The 14,083-nt window shown below is 42.9% G+C and overlaps 2 protein-coding genes across 3 annotated transcripts in view; one reads left to right on the forward strand and one right to left on the reverse strand.

Moving 5' to 3' along the window:
• CIDEA (cell death inducing DFFA like effector a) overlaps positions 1 to 14,083 on the reverse strand; it is a 557,707-nt gene that overhangs the window by 262,130 nt on the left and 281,494 nt on the right. The window lies entirely within an intron of this gene.
• The window catches only part of PTPN2 (protein tyrosine phosphatase non-receptor type 2), a 33,890-nt gene continuing 25,490 nt past the window's right edge, over positions 5,684 to 14,083 (forward strand). For both annotated transcript variants that reach the window (XM_069853813.1, XM_069853812.1), the window contains exons 1-2: positions 5,684 to 5,877; positions 9,709 to 9,799. In XM_069853813.1, coding sequence (XP_069709914.1) covers positions 5,809 to 5,877; positions 9,709 to 9,799 — 160 coding nt within the window. In that variant the 5' untranslated portion in view covers positions 5,684 to 5,808. The remainder of the gene's footprint in view (positions 5,878 to 9,708; positions 9,800 to 14,083) is intronic.

Here is a 14,083-nt window from a genome sequence, read left to right on the forward strand (position 1 = left end):
TGTGAGATTAGAAACAGTTTGAGAATGGAACAGCACTATTCAGTCTGTGAGAAAAACCATTGTAAAAACTAGTAAACCATTCACCTTCAAACAAATGCAAGTCTCAGTAAAACTTCTACAGGAAATTTTCATTTCAGCTATAGGCAGCTTCTATAGATGCAGTTTCTGGTAAAAAAATACCTAACCAGGAATGTGGAATGACATAAAGCCACTCTGGACACTCACTGAATAAGACTCACTTGCAAACTACGATTTTAACAAATGTTACTGAAGCTAGGGGTGAAAAGGAAAGAGGGACAGAAAATCAAGTAAAATATACAAACTACCCCCAGCAAGCAAGATCCTCTCTACAAGCAATAAAACTAATAACTTGGAATCATCTTTCTCTTGGCACTTGGCTCTTCTCTTCCTGTAGCCATACCCCACACCCCCTGCATTGACTCATGGGCATTAGGTTTTGCGGCTTGGGTTGCTGGAAGGGTTGTTTCACTAAGCCACAGATAATCCTAAAGTTGTTCTTCCCACCAAAGATCCTGGCTGCCTGCCTTTCCAGCTTGCTATAGTCCATTCACTAGTGACAGCACTTCTGCCAGTTGCTTTTTCCTTTTCACACTGCACAATCTTTTCATCTTCACCATAGCAGTCCAGCGCTACACAGACAGGCACAAATCTCTGGATTATAAAACAGACTTCCTAACTAGACCTTAATCTTTCTTTTCTTCCTTGGCCATGAATTTCTTCTACCCAGAACTCCAAACTTCAGTTTGGACAATCATCTAGTCTGGGCACAGCTGTGTTGTCCTTCTCTTCAAGCTTCCATAATTCCATCACTTTTCATAGAACCATAGAATCATTTGGTTGGAAAAGACTTTGAGACCATTGAGTCCAACCGCACCTGCCCACTACTAAACCATATCCCATAGCCATTTTCAACAGACACTGGACACTAGAATGCCACTGTTGTGGGCCCACGACTGACATGACAGACTTCCGTAGCTGAATGCAAAACTTTAGGGGCCTTTGGATCTGCTACAAGGACCTACATTTTGTTACATACATTTCAAAGTTGTGTTTTTTCCCTATTGTTGTACACCAAAATGCAGGTTTGGGCAGGGGGAGGAAATCAACAGTGTAGCTGAGGACAGGTATTTGCACTGGCACCCACTTTCAGTAACAGGAATTATGTTCTCTTGAACAAGGAATACCGTCCCCAAAAGTCTGAAATAAGAAGACTCCTCTGTAAATGTACAGAATAAATGAAACCTGTTTCATTCTGACCATTGGACCTTTTAATTCAGCTTCAGATGCTAGAAAGTGGCCAGCCTTTCTGGGTTTCCAGTCACATCCAGTTTATGAGGAAAGGGTGGTTCCTCTCCTCCTTTAAGCCTTGGACTGTAAGACCTAAATCAGGAAAGATAGGTTCTCATCCTCTCATACCACAGCAAGCTTAAGCACATTACAGTTTCCTCCCTTAACAGCTAAGTTTGATATGGAGCATATGTGTGAATAAAACCAGTTCAGGGAAGAATTTGTTCTTCATCTCCCAATATCCAAAACAGTTCTCAGAAAAAGCAGCACAAACCAGATCATTTCCAATAAATGACACTTGCGTAATTCCTGTGAATGGCCCAAAAAAGGTACATGTGGAGGAACAAGCACTTAGTCCATTCCGGACTGGTACTAAAGTTAATTGTTTGGCCAAGGTCCCTGGACAAATACCACGTCAAGTTCATTTGATTGGTCTTTTTCATTTGGGTGAGCAAGGGCATCAAACTCAATTTTGAGAGCAGAACTGCATGAATACCAACTACTCTGAGATGATTGTTTTGTCAGCACAGCAGGGGGCTTCTCAAATGATCAGGTTTTTCTTCTTAAAAGAAAACATTGCAAGAACTGCTTGTTTGTGTTTATACTAAGACAGAAAACACTAAAAATATACCACACATTCCAGCAACTGAGTTATCCTGCTTTGCTTATGTCTCACACTGTCTCAGTGGTTGAAGAATTTCTGTAGTTGTCTGAATTTGGCCGCACAGCTAATACAGAACTGGAATATGCTATTGACAATGGAAGAAATAAAGCTTTCTAATGAGTGTATTTAGTTTACGTTGTGTATCCAGTTCTCATCCGTAGACCATTATAACTGTAGTCCTGGGCCTACCCTGGGCTCTGTTCCCAAAAATCAGAGAACTGATACAATATTTTCAGCATCTTTGCAGCAGAAAATTATAACCAAAAAGTAAACAAAGGACATTTCTCCAGAAACCCCTTGTTTACCAGTTACTGCTCTTCTAAGCCAGTTGTATATCACAGTTAATAAACACTTCTTTTAGTTTTCCATGAGCTGTCTGTAGGGTCTGGTTTGCATTACAGCTCCTAAACATAGCTGCTACCATAAAACTTCTCATAACAGCACGGTTGCTTTTGCAGTATGAACTACATCCCCAAATATCACAAGCAATGACAAGCACAAGCCTCTCATATGCATGACAGCTCCTAATTAGAAAAGCAGAATATATGTTCCTGTCTTTATATATAAAAACTTTCACTCCTCCTGCGTCCTTTTCAAAACACCAGTGTCTGAATGGCCTGCTAAGCTGATAAACATGAGGTACTCCTTAACGGGTTGAGCTGTCCTTAAACTCAAGCACAACATCTTCTCCCACTCCACGGGCAGCAACCTTCAAGTCTTCCCTGACCTCTGCACTAGAGTGAAGAGAAAGGAATGTGTCATTGGGCAGCATCACTCTGTGTTCTCAGGGTGGACAGGACAGTGATTGGGCCTCATTTAGCTGCAATCCACGTTAGATGGCTTCGTGGATAGCATGGTATCTGCGACCTACAGATAGCTCCAGCAAGGGGTAAAAAAAGGCTGTAATAAATGCTACAAATACAGGTCAATCAGCACATTCATATCTGGAGAAAAAAAACTACTGAGGACCACTGAGGAAACTGTTGTCACGGTTTATCCCCAAACCCCTGGCTCGATCGGCAGCTAAATGCAAGTGGTTGTGTCCCAACCCCTCCCCACACAGAGGGAAAGGGAAAAGGGAAATGAGAGAGACTCATGGGTTGGAAAGTAAAACGAGAACAGCTTTAATGAAACAACAACAACAATAAGGAAAATACTGTTCATAAGAAAATAATAAAATATGTACAAATACATGAAATCGCCCCCTCCCATGGTGACTACATCACCACTGATGCTGCAGAGCAGGCACAGGGAAAAGTCCCAGACTGGACTCAGTGGCAGGAGGAAGCTGGACTCTTGAACTGGATTCATGACTGCAGAGATCCAGGATCGGGAGAAAAAGGACGGATGAAGTCCGTATTAGATGCCAGCCATAGAATAAGAAAGCCTGGCCCTCTGATCCCTCAGTTTATACTGAGTATGAAGTATAACAGATGGAATACCCTGTTGGTCAGTTTTGGCTCATCTGTCCTGTCCCCTCCTCCCTGCAGATGAAATCCTTTGATTTACAGCATTCCAACAAGTTGCGGATGGCCTTGACTTCCACAGAAACGGAAGTGAACAATGGCCTTTCTTCACACCAATGCCCCATAATTTTGTTGATAATCATAAATCCTACCTGTTATCACTTCTAGAGACAGACACTGTGTGAAAAACATGTAGCTTACCATCAGAAAATGAAATTACTTGGACAAGGCTTAGCTGAAAAGTTAGAGAACTAATTCTGCTTTAGCTCAAGCCAGAACAATAGTTTATTTTTTTTATTAATTTTTTTTATTTGGCAGACAGTTTCTATGTATCTATTCACATTCTTACACCCAGCTTGTACAGGATCAGTTTTCTCAGTTTAAAGAACATGTTTTGTTCATTGAAACATCAATTCAAAGAAACCTATTTGAAATTAAAAAGAATCATTGCCTTGAGGCTGGGTGCTTAGATTCTTCTCTGCACTCCTAAATAAGAATCATAATTCACAGATGTTGTCTTAATTTAGTTATTTCACAACTGAAACTGTTGGTATTTTCTACCAAGTAACAGTGATAGGACAAGAGGAAACGGCCTCAAGTTGTGCCAGGGAAGGTTTAGACTGGATATTAAGAAAAATTTCTCCACCAAAAGGGTTGTTAAGCACTGGCACAGGCTGCCCAGGGAGGTGGCTGAGTCACCACCCCTGGAGGTGTTTAAAAGACACGTAGATGTGGTACTTAAGGACATGGTTTAGTGATGGAACCGAGAGTGCTAGGTTAAAGGCGATGATCTTAATGATCTTAAAAGGTCTTTTGTCCAACCTAAACGATTCTGTGATTCCATGAAATGCAACAAGTCGTTGGCAGGAATTACGGACATCAAAACCTTAAGACTGCACCAAAAATACTTGCCTTACCTACATAACTACACACAAATCTCTTGTGTTGTGCAGAGTGCCTGCTATGTAGAAAATTAACTCCATCCTAGCCAGACCCAATAAAAATCACAGAATCACCGAATTACAGAATGGTTTGGGTTGGAAAGGACCTTAAGGATCATCCAGTTCCAACCCCGCTGCCATTGGCAGGGACACGTCCCACCAGACCATGCTGCTCAAAGCCCCATCCAACCCGGCCTTGAACAGCTCCAGGGATGGAGCATCCGTGACTCCTCTAAGCAGCCTGTGACAGTGTCCAACCACCCTCAGAGGAAAAATTTTCTTCCCAATATCTAATCTAAATCTACCCTCTTTCAGCTTAAAACCATTACACCTCACCCCACCCCTGTACTACCGCTGCACTCCCTGACAGAGAGCCGCCCCCAGCCTTCCTGTAGGAGACAGAGGCGCCGCGGCCAATAGAAACGAATTTAGAGGGGGCGTGGCCAACAGCAAGGGGAGCCGGAGGGAGCGTGGCCACCCGCGAGGGGAGAGAGAGGGGCGGGGGCAGCTGGGGGCGGGGCTAACGGTAACGGGATGTGGAGGGGGCCGGGCTAACGGTAACGGGTTGTTGGGGGCGGGGCTAAGGGATTGGGGCGGGGCTAAGTGGGCTCGGGGGCGGGTAACGAGGACTCCCGGTGTAGCCTCGGCGGGGGGGGACCCTGAGGTGATGCAAGAAGCAGGTAGTGTTACAGAAAGCGGGATATTTTGATTCAGGCTAAGCTAGAGTTTCGTCAGAGTAGCTGAAGTTTCTGGAAGTTGGACAGTGTCTCCCCCTGACAGCACGGGGGTTTACAGCAGCGTTTCCCAGGCGCTGTTCATTCACTGGACACGGTAACGCCCTGTGTTCATCGTGACCCGCGCTGAGCAGATGCCTCTGCTGGGATCCCCTCTGTCTGCAGCCTCCCCCATCTCCAGGGCAAGGCCAGGCTGAGCTGGGGCCGAAGCTCCGGATCAGCAAGAGGTTTGACTAATGTGAAGCTCCTGAAAACATCAGAATCGGTCCTTGGAAAGTAACGGAAAGTGCATCAGACCTCTGGGAAAATGCATGCGTGTGCCTGTAAGAGGGAAACGCATCCCTCCCCAGCTCCTGTCTGGCTGCACACGGTGGACGGCGATTGCTGCCCGGCCCTGATGGAGGAAGCTGTCATTCTAGACCCTGCAAAGCGAGCCCTAGCCCGCCGCTCTCCCCCGGCTCCCGCCGACGGCGCCCCGGACGCCGCCACAGCGAAGACGCCCGGGGCGCCCCTCGTGACGTCACCGCAGGTGCTCCCCGCCCCTCCGCGGTGGGTGTGGCCAGGCCCGCGCATGCGCGCGGCGCACACGGCGGCCCCGGCGTTACCCGCTCGCGAGCGTATGTGCGCGCGCGGCGCTCGGGCAGGCTCCCCGGGAGGCGGGCGCCGCGCGAGGGGCCGCGGGCTCGCCGGCCGCCATGGCCGCCATCATCGAGCAGGAGTTCCAGGAGATCGACGCGACGAACGACTGGCAGGCGCGCTACGTGGTGAGCGGAGGGAAAGGCTCTTGGGGCGGGGAAGGGGAGAGGAGAGGAGGAGAAGGTCCGGTGTCGCCCCGGCTCTTTAGCGGGAGCCGGCGGAGCGCGCCGCCGTAAGCTGGGCTGGGGGAAGGAGGCGGCGGGGAGGGGGCTGGAAAAGGGGAGAAGGGTAGAGGAAGTCGCCGCTCGGGCCGCGGACTCGGGTCTCGGAGGCGCGTAGCGAGGCTGAGGGAGGGCGCGCGCCGCGCACGCGCGAGGCTGGGCGGGGCTCTTGGGGGGGGGGGGGGCTGGGGACGGCGTGACGCGGGCGCCGGGTGGGGAGGCAGCGCGCATGCGCCGCGGCTCGGAGGGGGCGGGGCTACGCCGGGGTGGGCGTGGCCCGCGTGGCCGAGCGGGGGGTGGAGGAGTTTCCCCGTGGTTTCCAGGCGAGGTGGAAAGTTCCCCCGTCCCCCCTCCTCCGATGGTCCCGATCCCTTCCAGACTTTGCCATCGCTCAAAGGCACCGCTGCGCCCCAGTTCCTCGGCACCCGTCGCTTGTCGGTGCCTCGGCTTTCTCGGTGGCTGCGGGAAACGGGCTGAGAAAACGTTCCCATTGCCTTTTTTTCCCTGTAGAAACAGGGCCGGTCTGTAACTGTTTCAACAATGGTCCTTGGGTCACTTACGCAAATTAAGACTTGATGGGTAACTTTATCATACTAGAGCCAGGGTATATATTACAATGCACTTCCGCAAGTGAGGGAAAACAACCCAAAACAAAACTTCGTTTTACTGACTTTGTGTTTTTTTCTCTGTTAAGTTAACAATGTATTTGATGTGTGCGTTTGTGTATTTCAAATACGTTCTCTCTAGACGTGTATAAGGTCCAACACAAAAATAAAAGCCCTGAGACTGTGCCTGTAACTCTTAATCCAAGAAATTAAGAAAATCAAATACAATCACCTTCAAAGTAGTTCCTTTCTGATGTGACACACAGCTGCGTGTGATGCTGCCAACATTCAAAGCAGTGCTGCAGATCATTTTCTGAATGGCAGTTGAGAATCACCATCCTTTTTGCTTTCACATCTTCTACTGACAAAAAAATGGGTTCCTTTGAGCACCAATTTGATCTTTGGGATGAGGCAGATGTCACAGGGAGCCAGGTGTGTAGAACAGGGTGCGTGCTCAAGCACAGTGATGTTATTAGCTAAAAAACGCTTCACAGACAAAGCATTTTTAACTTAATGTTTGCTCTTGCACACCAACCAAGGGTAAGAAAATGCCTGTATTTAAGCATGTGTCTGCTCGTACTGAGTGAAGTAATAAAGTTGAGGCTTGTCTCACTGTGGCAGGTTAGAACACGTTCTATAACCATCTCTCTGTCTCTCCCCTCCCACTCTTGGTTCTCAAGCTGTAGGGTTACTCTCAGGGGGTTTTGTGGCAGACCTTGTATTATGGAACTGATCTATGGTTAGAATTTAACAAGAGACAGTAGAAATAAACAGTGCTAAATTAACAACGTGAAAGTGTATGGGAAGAATTCTGCAATCAGTGCTTTTTCCTGAGGTAAAAAAGCACAGACGTTACATCTGGTATATCCAGACTGAAGGAGTAAGTTAGCTTTCGCAAGTCGTTTTAGTGTTATTTAGTTACATTTGGAGAAGTAAACTGAAAATTGTCTCCTAAACTTTATGAGTTTCCTGATTTTACTACAGCTACATTCTATATTTTTTTTAAAGATAAATTTTTTTGTATTAGAATTCTGTTTTTCTGGTTTTGTTGATTTTACCAACTCATGAATTTTCAGGATACTGAACATGTTTGTTTTGTACTAAGTCGAGAGAATACAGCTCTACATAAATAATAAAGGCAAAGGAGCAAATGATGTTTTTAAATAGCACAAACTTCTGAAAATACTCTTAATTGTTGGCTATTTGTTTTTACACTGAGTTTTTGTTTAGGAAGGCATTTTCCTGTTTTAGTGGTGTATAAGAAACGTACATATTTGTCCTGAGAAGTGTAAGTTACTCTAAAGGGGGAAAAAAAAAGTATATTAGGGGTTTTTATTCTTCCTGCTGATATCAGTTTTGTATGTTTGCCCTTCAGTTCCACAAATTTGCCAGTGTTTGTGGTAAAATCCTCTGAAGCTTGAAAGATTTATGCTGACTTCTGGAGCTCCTGTCCAATCTGAGTTAATGACTGAATAAATAATACTGATTTACACTGATTTTTTTTATAAGGCAATTTCTTGTGTAATGTGCCTTACATTCCAACTGGCATCTAGTTAAGTTTCTCCAGGTTGACAGCTGGAATGTATGTGGGAAAACTGATGTTAGAATTGCTAGAATTAGTCGTTAATCCGCCTTAGGTTTAATTCTTTTTAGAAGCCGTCACCATCAATGTCGTAGTGTTTCTAGCAGTCTTAATGTTTCTGGACCAAACTGCAGGTCTGTTTCTGTGCACACAGGGTGCCAGTGTTTTTCAAACAAAATGTTGCAGCCTGCCGTGGAATAATAAGAAATTTGCTTTTCCTGGGAACTTGTTTGTGAATGTCTGGCAGATGCATTTATTCAGCATGTATGTGATTGCTTCCAAAGCTTCCTAGTCGTACAAGCTAGAGGAAAAGACAAGTTCCAGTGTATCAAAATAAAAGAACCGATTAAGATATTTTTATGCAAATATGCAAAGCAACTGATACTTGACAGTTGCTACTCCCATTGTAGTTTAGATTCGTTAAAGGTTGATGCTACACTTAAATATCTTCATGCACCAGATGCTAAAAAACGGAGCTTCCTTACAAATGTTCGATTTCCACTGAAGTCCTTTTTGGCCATGTTTGTTGTCTGGGAATTTATGGACTGTTTAGAAAGCTTGATAAGGCAAAGGTAATAATGGAAGACCAAAGAATGCTTAGTTGTAAAGAAAAGTTTAGATGCTTTTTGGAATGTAATGATTACATGTTGCAACATAATCTAAAACCAAAAGTAGAATTCAAAAGAAATATTGTTAATTCTGTATCATGCAATGTGTTTTCCTGAGATGGCATCAATACAGAGATACAAAGGGGTAGGTCTGTTCATCAGAGGCTGCTCATCAGGAGCACTTTAACTGTTTTTTCAGTTGTCTAGATAAGGTAAATCGGTATATCCCTGTGGAAAAGGAACACTTGGAGGCAGAAAAATAATAAACCTGTATATTTAGTGTATGTGAGCAGTATATGCTCCTTAAAATAGTTTGTGAATGAGTATGTTTGAATATCATCCAAATGCAGGTTATTGAAGAGTTTGTATTAATGCCCAGGAAGAAGCAGGTTGTGATTTCACAGTGATATTTGTGAGTCTAGAATTGTTTCTTCATATTGGATCATGTTTAACTACTACAGCTATATGGATTGAATTGTCAAGCACCAAGAATAATCTTGTGACTTATATTAACAGCAGTCATAAAATTGCTAACTAGTTCAGTTACCTTTGTGGAGATTTATGTTGCTGGTTGGTGAAAAGGAACTAGAAGCATATTGCTGCTCAATATGTCTGAGTCTCTTATTACTGTGGGAGTTGACATGCAGCTCTGAGGTAAACTAGGCATTGTAAATAGGGATTTTTTTTTCCTGTTCCTACTACTTCAGTTGCTTAACAAATTGTGTTTCTGTTGGTTTGGTGGTGCTGGCCAAGCGTGGGACAATCTAAGTTACAACAGCCTGGCCAAGAGTGAAAATAACACTAGGTGTAGTAAAGGTTTTAAACAAGTTAATTATTAATAACCTTGATAACTAAGCTTGAAAGTCTTGCAATAGGATGTGTAGAACACTAACCTTAGTGAGCTTACGGGCTCTAAGTAAATTGCATTTTTTGTCTTTTAAAGGAAATTCGACATAAATCCAGCGACTACCCTCACAGAGTTGCAAAATACCCAGAAAATAGAAATCGAAACAGATACAGAGATGTTAGTCCATGTAAGTACCTTTTCTGTAATTATTGCAGGAAGCTTTCTAGACTCTTTACCTATGTGCTTTGCTTTTGCATACTGTAGCTAATAAATCATGGTCATTGTCAGGTTTGTATTTTGTTTATATCTGTAGGCATGTGTCCTATGATAAATATCTTTTTCATAACACATAGGGAAATGTGTTTACCAGAAGGGAGAAAAGTTTACAGGTCAGACTCATTGTGCTAAATGGTGAATGATGATTGCAAATCATGGGTATTAGTATAGAAATAAATGTGAGCTGGAAAGTGATATTTTAAAGATATCTTTCTCATGAGGAAATTTATTGTTTAATATTGCTTTGTCCGTCATAAAAAAAACATATCAATGTCTGCTGAGTACAGTAAGTAAGTTAAGCCTCAACTGACACAAGCAGTTTCCTCTTGGGCTAAGTGATTTTGCACGTTTATAAGATAGTGCGGACAAATACCGCCTGATTTCTACTGTTGTCTTAAAAAATACTCGAGATTTTTTTATTTTCATCTGTTTGGAAGAATGTTTGCAGGAAGTTGTTCTTTAGATTTCTAAATGCAAGTAGACGGAGTGCTTTGTATTTTACTAACTGTTACAAAATGGTCTCTCTGACTTATGACCTTATATCTCAAGTGAAGACAACTGCTTTTACCAGCTTCTTTGCTACTCAAGTGTTGTGGACTTCTTTTTCAACAAAAACTGTAATCCAGAATAGTTTTAAAAAGCCATACCGGCAAAAGATTTACTGCCAGTACATAGTTATAGCTGGAGAAGGCTGTCATAAATAACCTTAAAAAAAGAACAGGAAAAAGAAATCTAGTATACCCTTAATTTTTCTGCAGAATATTGAGGTTGGAATAGGTTAAATGGTTATGTGTTCCTTAGTACAAAGTTACTCAGAGCACCAAAGGCTTGTAGAAAGCCTTCTTGCCACTGGATCTAGAATTTTTGAAGGGCTGCTGGTATACTGAGGCTTTTTTTTTGCGAGCCTAATCTGAAGACCCATTGTAAGATTTGGAGAAGTGCAGAACTCCTTGTTTCCAGTTGAAAGTTGTGGTAACATGTGCATAGCACTTCTCAAAATTACATGGAAAGGGTCTCGGTTTGAGTCATGCTGGTCAGATACAGCGCTGCAAGCTGTTTGTCAGGCTGCTGCCAGAACACTAACTTGTTGTGCATTCGCACTGAACGGATCTGGTCTGGATTAATGCTAAATCTCAATACTGCACTCTGATGAAACTGAAGAGTTCGGTGCAGAGCCCCTTTGCTGTGTCTGCATGACGTTCCCCAGTATTGTTTGTTTGAGAAATATGCTGCTCTGAAGAACATGCCTCAAGTTAGTCAAAGCTTACTGGCTTCTGCCATGTACGCAGCAAAGGGAGATGGGCTTTTGCTGGACCTTTGATCTATGGAGAGGTACTTAATGTGTCCCAAGTCTGCTATCTTGTTACAGCACAGCATTAGCATCCTACCTGTGGTAAAATAGATCATGTTTCATTCACTTGCTGTTTCATACCTAAATTGGGGTGGGCAGTTCTAAAAAGAAAAGGCAGGAAATTGGATTTGAACCCGTGAGACCCAAGTTCTATTCCTGGGTCTGATATCCTATATAGCTTACGTCGCAGAGTTGTATTCATGCATGTACCATTTCTCCTGTCCATGGTTTTCATTTCCTTGGCACTACTGCAAAAGGGATGGCAGCATACCTTCAACATATTTAGGTTTTTTTCTTTCTGTTCAAAAAGAATGCTTCTAAAATAAATAATTATAGATTGTGCTATTTAAGTAGGATTAAAAATGCCTGCAATAATGTCTTTGAGGTGTGATTTGTAGTCATCTCCTGCAGTTTTTTGGAGCTCAAAATTTTCCTTAATCATGACATGCCTTTTACGGTAGTGAAGACTAACGAAAACTTCTGCCCTGGTCATGGCAAAGCTCACGTCTGAAATGCTTGTTTGAGCCGGGAGAAAACTAATTATGTGATTGTATTAATCCTTGGCCCTGTGCAAAAGCAGAGAGAGGCAATTAGATAAAAACTATTCCTGAAGCAGTAGTTGAGCTCAGGAAGGGATTAGAGTCATTACATGCTAGTTAGCACAAATTATAACATAGTGACTGAACTAAGGTGATGAACTTTGAAGGATGTCTCTGTTTTTAGCATTTCTGAAAGAAAGGAGGTTTGAACTGGGCCACCAAGGGAGCCCACAGAACTGGACAATAGAAGTAAGGCTCTATGTGGGGAACAGGGGAAGGTTCTGTTCCCGTTGAATTTTACATCTTTTCATTTTAAGTATGATTCATAATTGTTTCGGTAATGATGGTGAGAGCTGGAAGGAGAAAGAGACCTAGAAAGGAATATATGATAAATAACGTTCCGAGATAGCAGTACCTAAATTTCAAAGCAGCTGGTGTAATAGCTGTGTGGTTTGGTCACTGTGGTGAACAGATCTAATCATGGCACATGTCTGCAGGGAACTGGCATTGCAGAAATGCAAATTGACTCAGTCTTACACAATGTTAGCATCTCGGTCCATGACTTTGTAAATTGTACTCTTGTTTAACAGTCCTTAAGCAAGAAACAGGTGATAATGCTAATATTCTTTGAGGGCCAAAGGCTCTTAAAAATCTACCTACTCTTAAAATCTAGCTACTGTAATACAGTGTAAGACTTACGGCATAATTTGATCAAAATGTTCTGTTGCTCCCTAGCCCTGAGAAAGTGGTTTGTTAATCTAGACAGTGGCCAGGCCAGTCTAATATCAGAGGTGGTACGTCTGCAAGAGGAAATGCAAAGATTATTCTGTCGTATGGAAAAGGTATCAGTTACAAGCACAGGAAAAAATGCTTTTGGTTTATTTGTAGCATTTCAACCGTAATATGCTGGACAGGCACACTGAAACCGATTTGTATCTATTGCATACATTTCTTGGTAGAAGTTGACTTCTGTTAGTTAGGAAAGGCTAATCATCTTTGCCCATTACAGATGAGTTTCACATTGTCTCCAGTTTCATAAATATTTTTGTTAGTGTCCAGTTTTGTTGGCCTAAGAGCTATGATGTGTATAAGCTTGGTTGAGTAGAAGCCCTCAGAAGTTACTGCCTAGCCAAAAAAAATAGCAGTCCAGCAGTTTGGTATTAGTCTAGAATGAGGAGAGGAATATTTTGGCTATGTAGTAGTATTGAAACAGGAACCTAATCTGAAAGAGGTTTGGTTTGACAGCCAGTCATTTCCTGACAGATGAAACCGTTTCTCAGAAAACTGTGTTAAGAGGAAAATAACTAGTGCAGTTATTATTCTTTATTGATAACTTTAAGGAAATTTCAAGATTTCTCTTATTAGTTTCCTTTGAAATCTTACCCTTATTTGATATCAGAGGGGTCTAGTGTCTTAGATTGAATATAAGTACCTTTAGGGATCTACTTTCTGTGTTCACAGATTTAGAGGCAAGAAGGAAATCCCCTCAGCAAAATTGGCAGGTTGGTTTTTTTTCCCCCCATTTGCTTTTGGAAGGTAGATAGGGGTTTATGCAGTTTTATCTTTTAGCCTTTTTTTTGTAATGTGGTGTGTAGCCCAGTATCGTCATCTGAACATTTTCATCCTGATAGATTATATTGCTGTTGGAGGATCTTTTGAGGTAGTGATTTCTTCCTGTGGCCTTCCGTAGTTGAACCTTTCAGCCACTGGTTTACAATTGTCATAGAGCACATACCAGACAGAGAGGGACATGACGAGCATTGTGCTTTACAGGGGATAGAATTGGAGCTGATGTGGATGGTTTTGCACATAGTGCTGATTAATGACCACTGCAGAAATGTTCTTTCTGTCCTGTGTTTTAAGCGTGTGTGCTGAGACCAGGGAGATGTTCTGTCCAAAATGAACCTACTGCACTTCTTGTTGTCTGTATTAGAAGCTGTTGTTGATGATTTTTATGATTTAATGATTCTCTAAAGCACCTTCTTACCAGAAACACAGTATAAATAAACTCAACATGCTCCTTTTGGAGATACTTCTTACTTTGGGGTTGGGGAAGAGGGGAAGTTTTTAGCACTGATCTAAACTTTATTGGACCTTAAGTTTTTTTTCACAATCCTGCTTAAAAGTGTAAGGATCCTATGCACTAGTTATGCATAAATTTCAGGGTGAATACATTTCAGTTATGAGTGGGGCCTTGATTGAGATGATGGTGTTCGTTGCATACAGCCAGTGAGAGAGTGGGGAAAAGTCACTTTGCCTTGCCTTACACTACTTCTGAAACTCAGGACTGTAGGTCGAGTAGGTA

Source organism: Phaenicophaeus curvirostris, chromosome 3 (assembly GCF_032191515.1).
Source record: "Phaenicophaeus curvirostris isolate KB17595 chromosome 3, BPBGC_Pcur_1.0, whole genome shotgun sequence".
Lineage (NCBI taxonomy): Eukaryota > Metazoa > Chordata > Aves > Cuculiformes > Cuculidae > Phaenicophaeus > Phaenicophaeus curvirostris.